Source organism: Eleutherodactylus coqui, chromosome 9, assembly GCF_035609145.1.
Source record: "Eleutherodactylus coqui strain aEleCoq1 chromosome 9, aEleCoq1.hap1, whole genome shotgun sequence".
Classification (NCBI taxonomy): domain Eukaryota; kingdom Metazoa; phylum Chordata; class Amphibia; order Anura; family Eleutherodactylidae; genus Eleutherodactylus; species Eleutherodactylus coqui.
The window spans coordinates 96,965,089-96,984,963 of record NC_089845.1 but is presented as its reverse complement, the minus strand read 5'-3'; the positions used below and the strand labels follow the sequence as shown (position 1 = coordinate 96,984,963).

The 19,875-nt window shown below is 41.7% G+C and overlaps 1 protein-coding gene across 1 annotated transcript in view; it reads left to right on the top strand.

The window, feature by feature from the left end:
- Nucleotides 1-15,790, top strand: part of TMEM74 (transmembrane protein 74) — an 86,059-nt gene extending 70,269 nt beyond the window's left edge. The window contains exon 2 of the mRNA XM_066578986.1: nucleotides 14,842-15,790. Within this exon, the coding sequence (XP_066435083.1) occupies nucleotides 14,899-15,708 (810 nt within the window). The 5' untranslated portion in view covers nucleotides 14,842-14,898 and the 3' untranslated portion in view covers nucleotides 15,709-15,790. The remainder of the gene's footprint in view (nucleotides 1-14,841) is intronic.
- The last annotated feature ends 4,085 nt before the right edge of the window (nucleotides 15,791-19,875 follow it).

Below are 19,875 nucleotides of genomic sequence, written 5' to 3'. Positions count from 1 at the left end.
GACAACCAGGGGTATCCATTTTGGAGTGAAAGTCTTCATTCATAAGTGTGCTGTGCAAAATAAGTTTTTAAAATGACACAATTGCCAAACAATGAAAATCGTAATTTTTTTTCCTTCTGCTTTGCTTAGAATCATTCAAAAAGGGTGGGGTCAAAATACGCAGTACACCCCTAGAGGAATTTACTAAAGGGTCTAGTTTTAAAAATGGGGTCATTTGTGGGGGTTCTCGACTCGTCTTGGCAGCTCTATGGCTCTACAAGTGTGCTATGGGGCCTAAATCCCCTTCAAGCAAAATGTCTGTTCTGAAAGCCACCGGCTGCTCCTTACATTTTGGGCTCTGTTGTGCGTACAGACATAATATTAGGATCACAATGGGTATGTTTCCGAACACAGAACAAACAGGGGTATCCATTTTGGGGTAAAAAAAAACTCATTTAAGTGTGCACTATAGAAAAACTAGTTTAAAATGACATATTTGCAAAAATATGAAATTTCATTTTTTCTCCTCTAAATTGCATTAACTCCTGAAAAGAAACTGTGTTTTTTTCCAAAATTTTCCCAATTTTGGTGTTTTTAATAAATATATACAAATTCTATCGGTCTATTTTTGCTACCTAAATGAAGTACAACATGTGGCGAGTAAACAGTCTTAGAATTACTTGGATATGCAAAACTTTAATGGAGTTATTCTATGTCAAAGTGACACATGTTAGATTTTCAAAATTTGGCCTGGTCAATAAGGTGCAAACTGGCTTGGTCACTAAGGGGTTAAGCTGTGTTCACACTGTGTTTTTTTTTGCTGGCTTTTTGTACAGCGGCAAAAGAGCCACATCGAAAAAACGCATGCAGTTTTTAAAAATGCCTGCATGAGCTGGATCCGACACATGACAGACCTCATTAACTATCCTGCCTGTCATTTTTCTGGCCAAAGCACTATGCTCTGATATTTTGTCTGGGCTTTTTGCTGAATCAGCACCAGAAGCTCCAAATGGAGCCTTTGGCGCAGATGTGAACACCGCCTAAATTAGCAAAATTAAATGGATCAGTTTGTTGGCTGAAGGAACATATTATATCAGCACAAATTATCAACCACACTACTTGTCAATTGAATATCTAGGCATCCACCTTAGGTCGGCTTCACATAGACGAGAAAATCCTGCATGAATATGAACCCCATGCTTTTGAATGCGGTCATTCACATGAGCGATTTGCTGAAGCATCGCAAGCAAATCGCAGCCCGTCCAATCTTGGAACGTGCTCTTGCATTGCATCTCCCATTGGGGCCGGCGGCAGCATCGTACCACATGCTAGGTACACGAGGTGCGATGCAAGGTGTCCCCATTGAAAACAATAGGAGAAACTTTGCTGACAGCCGGAGATTGCTTCTTCCCCAAAGTGATATGAGGCGGTCTTGAAACAAAAACACCTCGAATCTGCGGCAAAATTGCATGTTGGCGAGTGCAAAATCGGGCCCTGAGCATTTTACATGGACTACAAAATCGCGCGATTTTCTCACGATGCGATAGCGCTACAAATCACACATGTGTGAAGCTCATCCTTTCCAATGAGTTCCTTCACCTTAGCAATGTATTGTAGGCTGCTGCATTGCAAGAAAAAAAATTGCAGCATGCTGAATATTTGCCACGATTTGCGATGTTTTGTAGCCCATGTATCCCTATGGAGCCTTCCTTTATGTTGCATCTCATTACACGAAATCGCAGTTTTCGTGCGGTGCGATGCAACCTTTACATTAGGAAGTCCTACTCTTTGTCCGTAAAATAAGCCCCAACTACATTAAAGGGGTTGTCCCGCGAAAGCAAGTGGGGTTAAGCACTTCTGTATGGCCATATTAATGCACTTTGTAATATACATCGTGCATTAAATATTGGCCATACAGAAGTTATACACTTACCCCCTCCGGTGTTGGTGTCCCCGTCTCCATGGCTCCGACCGAAGCCTTCTTCTCCCTCGATTAGACGCGCTTGCGCAGTCTGCCCTTTTCTGTCCGGCTCCGGCGTGCTTGCGCCGCAAAGGTCTTCTGCGCAAGCGCAGAAGACCTGTGCGGCGCAAGCACGCCGGAGCGGCCCCTTCAGCGGAAGCATTGCCTTTAGCATGCGAGCATTGCCTTTAGCGAGTATCTCCCCCGCTCGAGATGGAAAGGTTCCGTTGCCGGCAGCGGGCACGGAGCTGCGGGGGAGAGCGTGGCGGAACGGAGGGGAGATCTCCCTCTCCCCCCCCCCCGCTCCCTCCTGCTGACAGCCGCTACTCACCGCTCCCCTGCGCCGACACCCGAACCTTCCATCTCGAGCGGGGGAGATACTCGCTAAAGGCAATGCTCGCTCGAGCAATTGCCTTTAGCAAGTATACTCGCTCATCTCTAGTGGAGATGTATATAGCATCTAGGATAAAGGTAAATAGGATGCATTTAGTGCATACAGCTCGTCAATAGACAGTTCGCCATACCTCTAGTCCTGGTTCTGTCTCCAAAATGTTGCAACGGTCGACTATAACACCTGGTCCCAAAGAGTTTCCATAAGGAGGAGGAGGGAGAGTGTCAAATTCATATGCCTGCAGGAATTTCTGATCATTCATTATATATTTCTTCTGGTCCTGGTGGAGAATAACCATGAATTTCTGATCATTCTTTATACATCATTTCCATCTTTGCACCAGGCCACAAAAGCTATCTCAGCAGCTGATAACTATTTAAATGCCATTGTCAGTTAACCATTTAAAGTGGTGTAGTTTTCAAAATAGGGTCATTTGTGGGAGTATCTATCGTTCTGACACTTATGAGCCATTGCTATTTTGGCCCATGTAGAAAAACAAAGTGTTCCTCAAAATGTTGATAAGTAATTTTAACTTTGTACGTCTCCTAAATGGTTAAAAAAATCTAAAGTTTTTCAAATATGGGTCCAGAATAAAGTAAACTGATGGTAATATATATCTTATCAAAAATTCATACAGTATGTTTGCACATATTTGGAATATTACAGTTGAAAATGTGAAAAAATAACTTTTTCAAAATGTTCCCAATTTTGGCGCTTTTAATAAATATACACAAATTCCATTGGACTATTTTTATCACCTAAATGAAGTACAATATGTGCCAAAAAAAACTGTCAGAATGACTTGGATATGCAAAACCTTTACAGAGTTAGTGTATGTTATAGTGACACATGTTAGATTTTCAAAATTTGGCCTGGTCATTAAGGTGCAAACAGGCTTCATCACTAATGGGTTAAATGGTCGAACTTCCCTTCCACAATGAGATCTTTGGCTGCTTTTCGGGGGTCATGGCAGCCTTGAGCCTTCTGAAACCCCTTAGGGCATCCATTTACTACTTTTGGCTCTTTGGCTTGTCTTAAAAGACCACCTGCAGAAATGCAATATACTGCAATACTGAAGTGTTGCTGTGTATTGTATAAATGATCACTAGTTCAAGCCCTCCATAGGAGCTAATGTTTTATACAAAGAAGCATGATTTTGTGTGTGTGTGTATGTATGTATATATATATATATATATATATATATATATATATATATATATAATATTACACACACACACACGTCCTTAATTCCTTTGGAGAAAGTAAAAAAAAAGTCTATATAAATGTTATAGCTACACAATTCTGCTTGTTTCTATGAAACATTCTCACTATGAGAGTCTGGGAGAAGGAGCTGGGCCATAAATTCAGCAAGAAAAAAATCGAAGCAAGCTTTCTAAGATGGTATTATACGTCAGTTGGAGAAATTGTGGTGACAGCATTGTGTAGGGTTAAATTTGACTTTCCTAGTTGTTTTGGATTTCTTTCCATTTGTCTCCTTTAACACTGGTGAGAGTTTCTATAGGTGTGTTTTACTGTTGGAGTACATTTGAGGGCAATTGGGGAGGGTTTTCATTTCCACCTTGCCTTGATTCTGTGCTGGTCAATCTTTGCAGTTTCTTTCTGCTGATGTAGGTGAACATTTCTAGATTAGGGTTCTGTGGGTCTTCCAACAACTCATAGGATAAGTACTGAGGTTTATTTTTTGCATTTGTTTATATGCACTGTGGTATTCATTTGTCATTTTTGCAGGATTAGTGAGTGGCAAAGGAACGAGGGTTGGATGCGTCCTTACCAGGGCAGGCCATCCACTGTTAGGCAGGAACTGTCACCATCAAGTGCCCTGTAGGCAAAGTTCTCCTTCTCTTTTGTTTTTTCCTGATGCATAGCTAGTATTCCTGGTAGTGTGATGTGTATTTTGTCAAGAGATTACTTTGGTTTGCAGTTATTGCATGCTTTACAGGAACTGCCCTTTTCTCCAACAGTAATGAGACTCCGTGTTTCGGTTATTATCATCTCCAGTTAGTTAAGTGGTCCCGAAATCATCTTCGTTGGCTTTGAGGAATATTTAAAGTTCCCATGTGATCCTGCCACTGTTTCGAATTCTGTCCTGCAAAGTCCTGGCATTAACCATCTTAGTTATAATTAGACATTGGAAAAGTATTGATATTTCTAACATAGGGGAAACTGTCACCCTAATCAACCAGACATATGTGTATGTAAAAATACTTGCATGCAATTCATCTTTATTCTTGAAATTTCAATATATATGGAAAGCCTGGATGTCTTCTATCAGTGTCTACCTGGATGATTGCTATGTTGTTGGACTTCTGTAGACTCTTTTGCTTTTATCAGTTGATCTATTAATCTCAAGAGCTAAGTTTGTAATTTTCTCTTGTTTTACCTGGTATTAGTTACTTCTCTATCTTTGTTAAAAAATTAGAAAAGTGAAAAAAATCTTCCAATAAATATTGTTGGAATAAAAAAATGAAATATTTTTTATGAGTTCTAATTTTTGAAAGTGGGAAACCGAAAAGAAAAATGATGAAAAAAATGGTTGTGTTCTCAAGGAGTCAAGGAGGTTTTACGTGTTATTACTTTTATATAGTTTTCGGCCCTTCATGCCCAAAAAGATATAGAATATACTAACCATGCAGCTGGACCTTTTAGAGTACTTGCAAAGTTGTCTGATTTTACATTAACCCCTTAATGATAGCTGCACTGGTTTTTATGGTCGCCACTAAGGAGCCTTAGGCTAAGCCACTGTGTTTTTACGGCAAACTACTCTAACGTTAATATGGGAGTCCCAAGCAGAGAAAAGCCAGGCCCCAGATGTCAGATGACAGTCGGAGCCCTGCACTATCTGCCAGGAGCAGAGAAACCTCCCTTCCTGATCGTTTAATCCCTTACATTACCCGATCAACAGAGATCAAGGCATGTAAGAGGGTGATCAGGAAGAAGTAGTGATCGTGTGGTGTCAATGGATTTCTAGGGCAGCCAAAGGCCTCATTAAGGTCTCCAGATCTGCCAGGATCTGATTGCCGGTCATTCAAAGGTGCACTATACTGCACTACATAAGCAGTGTAGTGTAGCAGAGATCAAAGCATCACATCTTCAAGTCCTTTGGAAGGACAAAAAATGTGTTAAAAAAAAAGTTAAATACAGTTTATTTGGAAAATAGACACTTTTTTTCCTACAAACTCCTTCACAATAGGAAAAAAATTAACATATTATATATCGCCGCATTGGTAATGACCCATACTATAAAAATATTAAGTCTGTTATACCTCACGGTAAATGGCATAAAGCAATACTAAAAAAAACAATGAAAAAATTGATAGTTTACATCATCAGCCTCCAAAAAAAGCATTAAAAAGTAATCAAAAAGTTACATGTATCCCCAAATGGTATAAAAGGAAATTACAGCTTGTCTCGCAAAAAACAAGGCCTTCCACAGCTCGTTTAGTGAAAAATAAAAATGTAATGGGGCGTGGACAGCGGTGATGCAAATGCAATTATTCTTTTGAATAGAAAGGGCTTTTTTGTGCCAAAGTAATACAGTACATAAATTTAGTATTTCCAAAATCGTATTCACCCACAGAACAAAGTTAGCACATTTATACTGCACAGTAGGTGCAATTCAAAATAATAACTAAAAAAAAGCAAACATTGCTGTATTTGGTCTGTCTCTCAAAAAAATGCGATAAAAAATTATTGAAAAGTTGAAGTTACCAAACATAGGAAACTACAACCCATCCTGCAGAAATCAACACAGAGCTCCACTGCTGAAAATTAACAAGTTAATATATCTTGGAATACGGCAATGCAAATACACATTTTTTAAGTGTTGTTATTGTAGAAAAATAGTAACACATTTAAAAAAGCTACATAAAGCCTCATTCAGATGAGATGCGCAAAAAGATCACCACTCGCGTGTGAAAAAATTGCATGAACGAAGCTGAAGGAGCGACCTACATTCACACATAAATTGCTCAGTCATACGATCCGTGCTGTGTGTTAATCTAGCTCCCATAGGAGTCAATGGGAACTCCTGCACAAAACGCACCAAAGATAGGTCAGGTCCTATCTTTACTTGCAGCACGCACCTTAGATGCATGCATTGTAGCCACGCATGTCCTATCTTTTGCAGGTGTGAGTATTTTGCGCGTCTAAAAATCATTTACGTAAACGCTTCAATAGGAAACCATTGGTTCTAATAGACGCATTCTTTTTGTGATGCTATTTGTGCGCAAAACACCCGCTCATCTGAACGAGGCCTAAATTAGCTTTTTCCATAATCGTATTAACCGCACAGAAGAAAAATAACATTTCATTAATACAATACGGTGAGCCTCTTAAAAGAAAACTTAAAAAACAATGACGGAATTTGTGGGGGGGTTCCATCTTCTCTTTCGTATTTATTCGACAAAAAAATAAAAATGTTATGGTTCTTGGAATGCAAAGATGTAAAAACGAAAAAAAAAATCACCTGGTTGTTAAGGTACAAAATAGTCACTGAGGGGTTAACATGTAAAAATTAAAAATTGTCGCAAAACTAGAATTTCCCTTTAAGTGTATGAAGCCCGTGCTTTTTGCTATCCTTCTTTTGCTCTGCCTTTGCAAACCTATTAATCAAATTGATGCTTTGTCCTAAATTTGCCAGAGAGCAACGAGGCTGGAGGTAAATATGCCACTTTTATGATATTTTTTTGAGGCTGTGCCAAGATCCATTTAGATGGGTTTAAGCAGAAAGCATGAAAAAAATACAGGCCAGATTTTAGGAAGACGTATAACTTGGTTCATATGGATGTTCTTGGCTCACATCTAAGATGTGATATAAATAGAGCTAGACATTACTCAGCTGCAGCCATACGAGCGTCCTGCACAGAGCGAGGAAGAGGTGCCTAGTGTCTTGTAATATAATGTGCGTCCGTGCAGGGAGGATGAGGTAATGCTCACCTAACATTATCAAGCCTTCTGTTCAAGGACCTGGAAGAATGGGGCTCGTAGGCTATTTTAGAAAAATGATGTCATGTGATTGTCTTCGGAGGTTATCCGAGATAGCGTGAACCATGAAAGCCGGCATGTGACCCTTTACAAATACCTGCTAACGTTACGGTCAGATTAGTTTACTTTTAGCGACAGATGTAACAGAATCTTAAATTGACATTTAACGCACAGAGAAAGTTTCAATTAATTGGCCTTATCAATGGCTTTTTTTGTGCATGTCCACGGAGGATAAAAACTCTTACAGCCAATATTCGGTTATGCTGCATTTTTAAAAAATACAGGCATGTGATTAGATACATAGATTTAAATTAGCTATGTATTACGGTCCGCAAAACAGAAACCTAATACGGGGGTAAAATACGCTCGACTAAAACCAGCTTTAAAGGAAACCTGCCATCTACTATAAACACTATAAACTAGGTTATGCTGCTTAGTCCAGGGAGCCTCTTTTCATACTCATCTGGTCCCCCATTCCTGCGGTGTCTCCTGGGAAAGTTAGTGTGCACAGCAAGCTTGACTTATTTCAGAAGGCTGTGCATGCAAACTCCAATAGAGATGAATGGGAGTGCATTTATGTAGCCTTCTGAAAAGAGTCAAACAGGGGTGCATGTGCTGACTTTGCCGGAGGTTATCGCAGGAACAATAGACCAAGTGAGTATGAAAAGAGGCTCCCCGGACTCCACATCACCTAAACTAGAAGCAACATAAGTTAGTTTATGGCACGTCTTGTAGTTGATGACAGGTTTCCTGTAATATAAGATAACTTGTTGCAGCCAGTTATCACAGTTAAACTTTGCTACATCTATAATATTTTTGCTTTGTGGCAGGTGTTGTGGAAGCCTGTGTCTTTATGAAAGCCCCCAGGGCTGCCATAAATATTTGCATATTAGGCGTGCCTGTGGCAGGGCTTAATAGAATACATATCAAAGTATAGTATAATGCAATACTGCAGTACTGCATTATATTGTATAAGTTCAATTCCCATGTGGTGACTAAAAAAAAATAAAATTAAATATTTTTTTTAATGATTACAAAATATTAAAAAATATTAAGAGCTAAAAATCCTTTTCGTGGTCATTGCATAAAAAAAGTATCACTGCGTCTCTAAAAGTCCAATTGTACTGAATTGCAAAATAAACATTCATGTCATGTTTATTGCAACATATATGCCAAAAATGAAACCACCCCTCCCCCAAAGATGGTGAAATTGCATTTATTTCCATTAAGTCCCAATAAGAAGTTTTACAGTATATTATATGGTACGTTAAATAGTACCATTAACACTTTAGTGACTAGCCCATAGTGTTTTTACGTCCTGCTTTAGTGGGCTTTAATCCCCAGGACCATAAAAACAAGATCGCATAGGGGATTAAAGCCTTGTGGGCTGAGGACGTGACAGCTCCATGCTGTCAGCTGTCGGAGGTAGCCGACAACCTGGAGCTGTCATGGGTGACCACAGGAAGCTCTCCATTCCCCCGGCCATGTGATCGCCGTTACCCAATGGATAACGGCAATCACATGAAAATAAATAAAATGTAAAAAAGTTAACATTTCAGCTCCCCTCATTGATCAGATCAATAAGGGAAGCTGAAACTACTCACCTCCGTCCTCCGCAATGTCCTGTGGTGTTATGGCCCTTCCAGGACCTGACGCTGCCTTCTGCACTTGCGCGCCAGACGTAAAACATCACATGCAGAAGACCGGCAGACCTGGGGAATTTGAAATCTCCTGGCTACCGGCTACTGAAGGTAGCCAGGAGGCAGGAGATATCACCAGTGATCACTGTTCAAATGGATAATGGCGATCATAGAAAAGTGAAAAAAAGGTAAAGTTTCAGCTCCCCTCATGGATCGGATCCATGAGGGGGAATGAAAATACTCACCTACGTCCTCTGCAATGTCCCGCGGCGATCTGGACCTGACGTGGGCTTCTGCCCATGCGCCGATGTGGTGTGCATGCGCAGAGGGCCGGAGAGCCTAGCAAATTTAAAATCTCCCAGTACCCGGCTGTCAAAGATAGCCAAGTGCAGGAAGATGTCACCGGGGACCGTAAAGTTAAAAAGTGTAAGAAGAAAAAAAGAAGTTTAAAAAGTAAATTTTTCATCTTCCCTTATGGATCGTATCCGTGAGGGGAGATAAAATTACATACCAAAGGTCCCCAGATTACTCCCCCGATTGGATCTTTATAGAAAGACCTTTCCTAGCTTTGGGGCATGTGTCCATCAGCAAGATAGCGGATGCATGCGCAAAAGTCAAGAATTGTCCGGTAAATTTAAAATCTCCCTGCTCCTGGCTACCAAAGGTAGCCGAGAGACTGGAGATCTTATGGGGTGCTGTAGTATGCGGCTCCTGGTCACGTGATCCCGTAAAAGTTATTAAAAAAAAGGTTTAAGTTTCATCTCCCCTCACCCATGCGATCGATGAGGGGTGATGAAATTTCTTACCGGAGGCCTCCGCATTTGAACCCCCAACGTGATCCTCCTCCGTGGACCTTCCCCAGCTTCTGCTCATGTGCCCGCCGGTAATATGCCGGACACATGCACAGGAGCCGAGGAGGGCCCAGGAAATGTAAAATCTAGGTCGCCGAAGCCTGGAGCAGTGACCAGTGGCCTCGTTGAGCGGTCTCCAGTCGGGTGATAAAAAGTTAGTGATCTACCTTAAGCCAGTCTCACATGACCGGATAGAAATTGCAGATTCCGCATGCGTCTAATTCGCGGTAATACGCAGTTCAATCAAATGCACTGGTTTTATTGCCCCATGTGCCCATCCAAACCAGGTCTCCGTAATTACCCCTGTCTTCAGACCTACCACACAGTTTACATTATTACTTTTATCTAAGATTAAGGGAATGCCAAAAAGGGGGGGAAGGTGTGTGTGGGGGGGTTATTTTTAGAGAATCAATTTTTTTTTTCTGCACAAGTGTGCAATGGGGCCTGGAATTTATTCGGTTGTGCTCTGAAATCCAATGGGTATTCCCTCCATTACAGGTCTAGCCAAGTGTCCTGTAAGTAGATTGGGGCCACAATGCGTACGTTTGTGAACACAGGAGAAACAGAGAGATCCATTCTGGGGTGAAAGTCTTCATTCATATGTGTGCTGTACAAAAAACAGTTGTAAAAATGACACAATTGCCAAAATAAAAGAAAATCATATATTTTTCCTTCTGCTTTGCTTAAATTTATTCAAAAACTGTTGGGTCAAAATACACAGTTCACACCTAGACGAATTCGTTAAGGGGTCTAGTTTTCAAAATGCGGTCTTTTGTGGGGGCTCGCCATCATTTTGGCCGCTCAAGGGCACTACAAAGTGTGCAATGGGGCCTAAATCACCTTCAAGCAAAATTTCTGATCTGAAAGCCACCAGCTGCTCCTTTCATTTTGGCCCCCGCTGTGCATACAGACATAAGATTAGGGCCACAATGGGTATGTTTCTGAACACAGGACAAACAGGGTATCAATTTTGGGGTGTAAATCCTCATTTTTATGTGCACAATAGAAAAACAAAGCTGCCTTTAAAATGACATATTTGAAAAAATATTACATTTTATTTTTTCTCTTCTAAATTGCATTACCTTTTGGAAAAAAAACAAACTGTGGGGTCAAAATACTCCTGACACCCTCAGTGAATATATTGAGGGGTCTAGTTGTTAAAATGGGGTTATTTGTGGGGTATTTATCATTCTGCACCCCTAAGCTTTTGCAATCTTAGGTTGGTGTAGGAAAACAAAGTGCTCCTCAAAATGTTAATAATTAGAGATGAGCGAACACGTTCGGCCCCGCCCCTTTTTCGCCCGAACACCGAACTTTGCGAACACTTCAGTGTTCGGGCGAAAAAGTTCGGGGGCCGCCGTGGCAGCGCGGGGGGGTGCGGCGGGGAGTGGGGGGGAGAGGGAGAGAGAGAGGGCTCCCCCCTGTTCCCCGCTACTGCCGCCCGCGCCGCCGCGCATCTCCCCGCCCCCCGGCGGCACCCGGACCTTTACGCGCGAACACTGCAGTGTTCGGCAAAGCCGGTGTCCGGGTGCGGATGTGTCCGTAACGGACACGTTCGCTCATCTCTATTAATAATCAATGTTAAATTTGTACGAAAGTTTTTCCAATGTGCATCCAGAATAAAGTAAATAGATGCAAATATATATCTTATCAAAAATGTGTACAGTATGTTTGCACATATTTGAGCTATTGCAATTGAAATTGTGAAAAGATGACATTTTTTTCACAATTTTCCCAATTTTGACGTTAATAAATATACACAAATGTTATCTGTTTTTTCGCAACATATTGTACTTCATTTAGGTGGTAAAAATAGACAATGTCAGAATCACTTGAATATGCAGAACCTTAACGGAGTTATTCTATATTAACGTGGCAGATTTCCAAAATTTGTCTTGGTCACCAAGAGGTTAAAAAATACAACTTATGCAAAAAAAAAAAAGCCCTCATGTAGATATATCACTGAAAAAATAAAAAAAAAGTTATAATTTTTCTGAATGTCAGGAGGAAAACATGAAAAAGAGGGGCAGAAGGAAGGGGTTAATTAAAACAATCGCCATCAACTCCTCTCTTCTGACCATCACTGCGGGCGTCAACCTAAGGGGCTGCAATCTTGCCAAGAGAAATCGTAGCACAGCTAATTGACATGTGGACATTATCATTAGATAAGATCACAGTTAGTTGGATCACAAAAATGCTGCATGTTAACAAGTACATTTAGCTCTGTAATTAGATTTTTCTTTCAGTTGCTGCTTTGAGTATTTGTGCGCTGTACTGACAGATATACTCTACTAAAACCATACCTCCCAGTCTTCCTTGCATGTCTAGGTTAATGCTTGGACTCTCAGAAGTGCAACCGAATCTCTCAAGTGCCCAGTTTCCTTTCCTTGTTAGTGCAGACCTATATCCTGGCACTGGAGCTGGCATTAGGATGCTTTCTGTGGTGATACCTGGGAGGGCAGAGGATTACAAGCTGCAGGAACTAGGAAAATGGAATGCGAGTTTTTATTTATTTAGGGGCCTGGTCTGAGGTCTGTGCTTATTTGGAGCTCTGGAACCAGTATTACTTTAGGGGGGCTTAGATCTGTTTTCAGGGAGTCTGGCGTGGGCTCTGCATTTCGGGAGTCTGGCGTGGGCTCTGCATTTCGGGAGTCTGGCGTGGGCTCTGCATTTCGGGAGTCTGGCGTGGGCTCTGCATTTCGGGAGTCTGGCGTGGGCTCTGCATTTCGGGAGTCTGGCCTGGGCTCTGCATTTCGGGAGTCTGGCCTGGGCTCTGCATTTTGGGAGTCTGGCCTGGGCTCTGTCTTTAGAGAGTCTGGTCTGATCACAGTATATTAAAAGGGTTTTCTGAGTAATTGTTATATTGGTGGCAGTTGGGGTATGCGTTTTATATTAAATAAAACCATCATTCACCTCTCTGCTGTTGAGATGCCTCCCCCGCCATTTGCTCTGGGCCTCTGGTCTTCTATTTACTTCAGCTCAATGGTCACATGAGTTGCTTACCCACTGTGGCTGCTGCTGTTAATAGAAGGCTTGATAGGGATGTCATCAGTGATGTCCCTTAAACTACATTAGAAGCCCACAGGAAATGGCTATGACCTGGTGATGTCACCTGTCAGATTGTTTGGCACCAAAGTGGCACTCCTGGAGCCATAGTAAGTATATTACTTTTATATAGTTTTAGGTACGGGGAGCCCAAAACTATATTAATAATTTAAACTGGTAAAACCCTTTAACTGAGTGGACATAAAAAGATATTATCTTGTGACTTAAAGGGGTTGTCTCGCGAAAGCAAGTGGGGTTAAGTACTTCTGTATGGCCATATTAATGCACTTTGTAATATACATCGTGCATTAAATATGAGCCATACAGAAGTTATTCACTTACCTGCTCCGTTGCTGGCGTCCCCGTCTCCATGGCTCCGTCTAATTTCGGTGTCTTCTTGCTTTTTTAGACGCGCTTGCGCAGATGGGTCTTCTCCCTTCGGCTTGGCTCGGCAGCACCAGCGTTTTGGCTCCGCCCCCTTGTACGCGTCATTGCGTAGCTCCGCCCCGTCACATGTGCCGATTCCAGCCAATCAGGAGGCTGGAATCGGCACATGTGACGGGGGCGGAGCTACGCGATGATGCGTACAAGGGGCGGAGCCAAAACGCAGCTGCTGCCGAGCCAAGCCGAAGGGAGAAGACCCATCTGCGCAAGCGCGTCTAAAAAAGCAAGAAGACACCGAAATTAGACGGAGCCATGGAGACGGGGACGCCAGCAACGGAGCAGGTAAGTGAATAACTTCTGTATGGCTCATATTTAATGCACGATGTATATTACAAAGTGCATTAATATGGCCATACAGAAGTACTTAACCCCACTTGCTTTCACGAGACAACCCCTTTAAAAGGATTCTCTGGGACTTTTACTATTGATGACCTTTTTTAGGATAGATCACCAAGTTGATCACCATGGGTTTGCTCGGCATCCCTGCCATTCAGCTGATCACTGGGCGAATGTCTTCTCATATTCTCCCTCCACCTGGCACTTTACAGGGCTTTCTCATATGTTATGTAGACACTGAATTATTCCAGTAAGCCGATCACAGACTCTTTACGATTGTCTAAGTGCTTTGTGATTGGTTGATAAATGATGCAATATCAATGTGCATAAGCAGTCTAGAACCACATATGGAGGAAGAAGAAAGAAACTTGTTGCCTTCAGACCAAGAAGTTAAACCCCTTCACATGGCATTGACTCATTCACTTTCCTAGACCACTAGAGGTGTTATTATTCCTTTCACTGCTTCAGACCACCAGGAATGTTAAATCTAACCTATTCACTACCATAGGCCATCATATCATCATTAACCCTTTCACTTCCCTGGCCCACCAGTGATGCTATCATTGGCCTCTCTACTGCCCAAACTCCCCAGAGATATTACCTATCAATAAGAGAGAAATGAAAACTATCTTGCCATTTTCCAGAACAAGAGAAGATGTTAGCATAACTGTGCTTTCTAAAAACCTTTGAGGTGTCATAGGGACATATCAAAAGTTCTGATCGCTGGGGTCCTGGTGCTGAAACCCCCACCAATCGTTAGAATGAGCCAATTGAAGCGCTTGTCCGAGAATAGTCACTTCTCACTAGCTGAAGACGATGCCATAGATGTTCTGTTGAGTCCATCTTCAGCTACAATACAGTGGCTGCGCTTGGATAAGCACTTCAGCTTGCTCATTCTAGCAATCGGTTGGAGTCTTAGTTGACGAAATCCTGCAATCAAACTTTTAACTTGTCCGTATGACATGTCAAAAGTTTTTAAAAAGATCAGTTACACTTTACATTGCAGAGCCTAAAAGATATTTTTGCACGGAAGTCCTCAATTGTCTTTGTTAATTTTTTGCATGGTACTATGGATGATCAAGTTGGTCTATACACCAAGACTCATATGTATCGAAGAAGGTCAACTAAATGTCTGTTTAATATGATTTGTCTGTGATTTAGATAATAATTTCTATTTTCATTTCTCAATAGATCTTCAAGAGTCATGGATAAAGATTTCTATGATCTGTAAAGAAATCTATAGCTTGCATGGAGCTTCTTCACATCAACGGTCAACCACAAAGACTTGATGAGTGCAACAATGTGGACTGGGGTTATAATGTGAAAGATCCAAAAGCCTATTGCTATGAAAACCACTGTGTTACCTCTGCCTTGTCACCAGATCAATATGAGTCTATATCATTGGCGACATCCGATGATGTATCCTATCCTAAACTATCCCAAGAAGATTACAGCAAAGAAAGAAGAAAGGTGTGTTGCGTCGAAGAATTGGAAACCTCTTTTACTTATGTTGATGAGAATGTTAACATAGAACATGTGACCCATCCACCGTTCAAAAATGGCCACAGTCATCAACATCACAACTCTGATCGAGAAATCCAGCAAGATAGCATTCAAGAAGTATCTATTATATCTGATGATGAAGCCACCTCAGAAGCTTCCGGGAAGTCTGTAGACTATGGCTTCATCAGTGCAGTAACATTCCTCATCACAGGGATTCTTCTCGTTATAATTTCATACTTATTCCCAAGAGTCACTCGGTCAGATCCGAGTTCTATCACAGCGAGGGAGATGGAACAGATAGAGAAGAAAAATGCAATGATCGGGGCACATTTGGATAGGTGTGTGATTGCCGGACTGTGTCTCCTAACTCTCGGAGGTGTTGTGTTGTCGGTATTATTAATGATCTCCATGTGGAAAGGTGAACTCTACAGGAGGAAGGCTTTTGCTTCTAAAGACTCTGCTAAACTCTATGGATCCATTAATTTTAACCATTCCAAGTCTGGTGGAACTGAAAATACCTTGGTGCAAGAGGAAACCATTGACGTTGTTAATTAACGTATCCTCCATATTTTCATCAGCTGTTTCCTTCCAAACGTGGAAAACAGTTTTAATTGTCTGTCTGCTTTAAAATTACATCTGAAACACTACTTCAATTTTTTTTTACTTTTCGAGTTAAAAAAAACAACTAGTCATGTCATATAAATGTCTGTAAAATAAAGCCGCTATGAAGGAACCATGTATGACTCTATATGAGGGATATTAAAACTGACATGAGCAGGGAAATCAATGCAAAGTCTATTCGTGGCATTAAAGGTGCATTTCTATGCTAGATGTTTATGGTATATGTACACACGAGCAGCTACATCTCCATTCATTCTCTGTCTGGATGCCGGGGCAAAAGGTTGCTTTACCAAGTGAAATGAGGGTTGGGGCCACTGGCATACCATGAAGGGGTCGCAGTGGCAACCCGGCGCCTGTGCTGAGGGGACCCAGAGGCCCTGCCATGTTCAAAATGCACAATGCGTGCATTACTGGCACTGTTGGCCGCGTGATTGCTGCGGCCGACAGTGTGTGGTTGCAGGAGTAGGAGGGAAGCGGGGATGTAGCGACAAAGGTCGGCACTCACAGAATGGAGGGCTGCTACCCATGGAGTCAGTAACCAATTACAGTCTGCAGACTCCCATGGTGCGTGGCCCTCCCACTGAGAGACTGCAGTTGTGAGTGGTCAGAGCTGCAGTCTATCAGTGCACTGCCAGCCAGGCTTACCAGGGAGAAGGACTAGGTCCCTGCTCTACTCAACTCCGGAGCAATTGATGCACAGCTGGTAAATGAAAGTGCAGGAGGCGCTTTGGTTGCAGATCACATGAGCCAGATTCAGTCATGTGATCAAAAGTTCTGGACTTTCATTTACAGGATGCCCAGACATCGCTCCAGAGGTGAGTACAGAAGCAAGTGTAATTAAGTATGTATAGCTGGTATAAGTTATACCAGCTGTACATATATAATTATATACAGGAGATACACAGGTTATACCAGCATGGTCCATATCACTATATACAGGGATACAGGGGGATATGCATTTACTGTATATAGTGATATGGAGCATGCTGATGTAACCTGGAGGTCTCCTGTATATAATTATATATGTACAGCTGGTATAAGTTATACATCTTCTGTATATAGTGATATGGAGCATGCTGGTGTAACCTATAGATCTCCTGTATATAATTATATATGTACAGCTGGTATAAGTTATATATTCGGTATATAGTGATATAGACTGCTGTTATCGGACCACAACGGTACCGATCTGATGACCTTGTTTTCCGGTGCCAAATTGGTAGATATAGAAGCCCACGATGAGAAGATTTTGCTAGCAATTATCTATCAATAGCATGAAATCACTCCATTTTATGTCAAGACACTTCTCCAATGAGAACTCAATGAATTCTGTTTAATTAAGAACATTGTCAACTTTTATAAACCAAGGAAGAAGGTGTTATCATACAAAGGTTACTTTTTACATAGGCTACTGTTACATAGGTTACACAGCTTATAGATCATAAGGCGTATTGACATTTACCAAATAGTCTCAAAGTTCTTAAGGCTCATCTAGACATGGAAATCACTGCAGTCAGGGTATTGTTATCACATTATACACTATTTTTCAGCAAGTTTTGTGTGTCTTTTAAGTTAACACAGCTCAACCTTATTTAACTTATCTGTTGACTTAGAATCCTTAGAATCTGTTGTCTTAGAATCCTAGTTACCTGCACTACAAAGCATAGGTTTTAGTCTTCTGTTTAAGGGCCAATAGTCCAATACAAGATAAGAAACATACACTTATGGCATATAAACTGTTGAGTTTCAGAATGCAATAACACCATGCTGGTATAACCTGGCCCAGTTTATACCCACATGGTTAATATCACTATATACAGGATGTAGAGCTTCTACCAGCTGTACATATATAATTATATACAGAATATAACCCAGTTTTGTGTGATTTCACACCTGCACTGGGGGATTCCACTTTCCTGCTCAGTTTGGGGACCAGAAAATGGGAATCCCCGCGGCCGAATGGAATCAGTCTCTGGGCGGAACCGAACAGTGCCGGAAGGACCCCACTGACTATAATGGGGTCTGTCCGATTTCTGCCCAGCTTTTGGCCAGAAGAAAAAGTGTAACATGCAGCATTTTCTTTTGCGGGATTTGGTGCCAGATCTGTGACGAAATCTCCGTCCAGAAGTTTCGACGCAGATGTGAACCCGTCCTTACACCAGCATGATCAACATCACTGTATACAGGAGATGTATATACTTCTCCCTGTATATCGTGATAAGGAGCATGTGGTGTAACCTGGAAATCTGTATAATCATATATGTACAGCTGGTATAACCTGGGTATATACTGTATATGATTGCATACAACTGAAAAACTCATCAGAAACCTGCATGCAGTTTAAAAAAACTCAGAAAAAAGGCATGTATTGTTTGAATCCACATGCGGTTTTTAAAAGTGCATGCAGTTTTTTTAATGTGATTTTATTGTGGTTCAAAAATGCAAAAAAAACATGAACATAGGCTTAGGCCGGCTGCACACAACTGGGTCGCAGCGGAATCCAACCCTGTGCCTGGCTGGCATCTGCGCGTACCTGTAATTTCTTTCTTTTTTCTGTACTGCGGATGGTCCACAAGGCGAGCCATCGGACCCGCGCAGTACAGTTTTTTTTTTTTTTAATCACTGACTGTCCCGCGCCATCGCTAGACAATGACACGGGTGTTTGCGATCTTTTTCGCAATGTCATTGCAAAAGGGCCATGCATCGGACAGCGTGCATTGACTTCAATGGAGGCCGTCCATTCTGAATCTACACTAAAATAGAGCATGCTGCGATTTTTCTTCCTTGAGCGTAAAACCGCAATTGATTTCTGCTCATGTGCAGGAAAAAACGCTTTTACATAGCACGATTTGTGCATCTCGCAATACACAAATCTCGCGCGATTTTCGGGACTGTGGGAAAGCAGCGTAAGACGGTTGCCAACAGATTTTTACGTAGTCCAGGAAATTAGTCATATTGAGAAAGCTTACGCCAAGGGGCAGATCATGTATGTAAATTAGCACAGGTAGGTATAGGTACGGGTACAGATTATGGGGGGGGGGGGGGTGGAGCTGGACTTTTGCACCTGGACCCATGAGCCTTTAGGTATGCTTTTTAATTTTTTTTTGCACCCCCACCCCCACTTCCACTATTATACGAAAACAAAACTATATATATTGCACTGATAAGCAGTCTGCCTGTATTCTGTTTGTGCACAAAGCAGAAGGATAGCAGCATACCACAACACAACAGCTCAGTGAATAGATGCAGCACCAGAATCAAGCTCCGTATACTATATATGTACAGTTTCAGAACCAATCTCATAAGATAAAGTATCAGAACTAAGTGACTGTATTGCAGGGATGCCGATAGGATAACAGTAACATCTTGGAACATCAGAGACATGGGCGTAACTAAAGGCTCAGGGGCCCCGGGTGCAAAAGTTCAGCTTGCCCTCCCCCTGCACTTCATCTGTACTTGTACTGGTACCCATATCTAAACCATACAGCATATAGCTAGAAAACAAATTTCCATACATGATCTGGCCCCTTGGCATAAGCTCTCCAAACATGACTCATTTCCAGGACTACAGAAAAAAATTGTTTTTAGCCCCTTAGGCTGTGTTCATTGTTTTTGTTCCATTTTTGAACCACAATTAGGCCACTCTCACAGATGCGTTAAGTTAAATGTCACGCAAAACCACGGCATTTTACTGTGTTTTCGAGTGGCATTTTTAAATGCATGTTCGAGTTTTTCATGCACCACATCATCAGCTGTGTAAATGCGAAAATGCAGAAAAGTAGAGCAGACAGCACTTAAAAAAAAATCACACAGATCTGAAATCAATGGGAGCATTGTACTGTGATTAGCGCAGTGCTCAGGATGCTACGCTAATCGCGGTAAAAAAATGGTCAGTGTGACAGCAACCTTAAGGCCTCTTTCACACTGGTGGAAAAGTTGCACAATATTTTTGCGTTGCAAAAGTGCTACAACTCTCCGGCAGACTTGCTGGAAGTTCTCCTACTGAGCTTCCTGCAGCCAATCAGGGCCAGTGCTTGAGGAACCAATCTCAGCCATCTATTGAATGACTGAATGGCTGTGGTTCATCGAGCATAGTTTGCA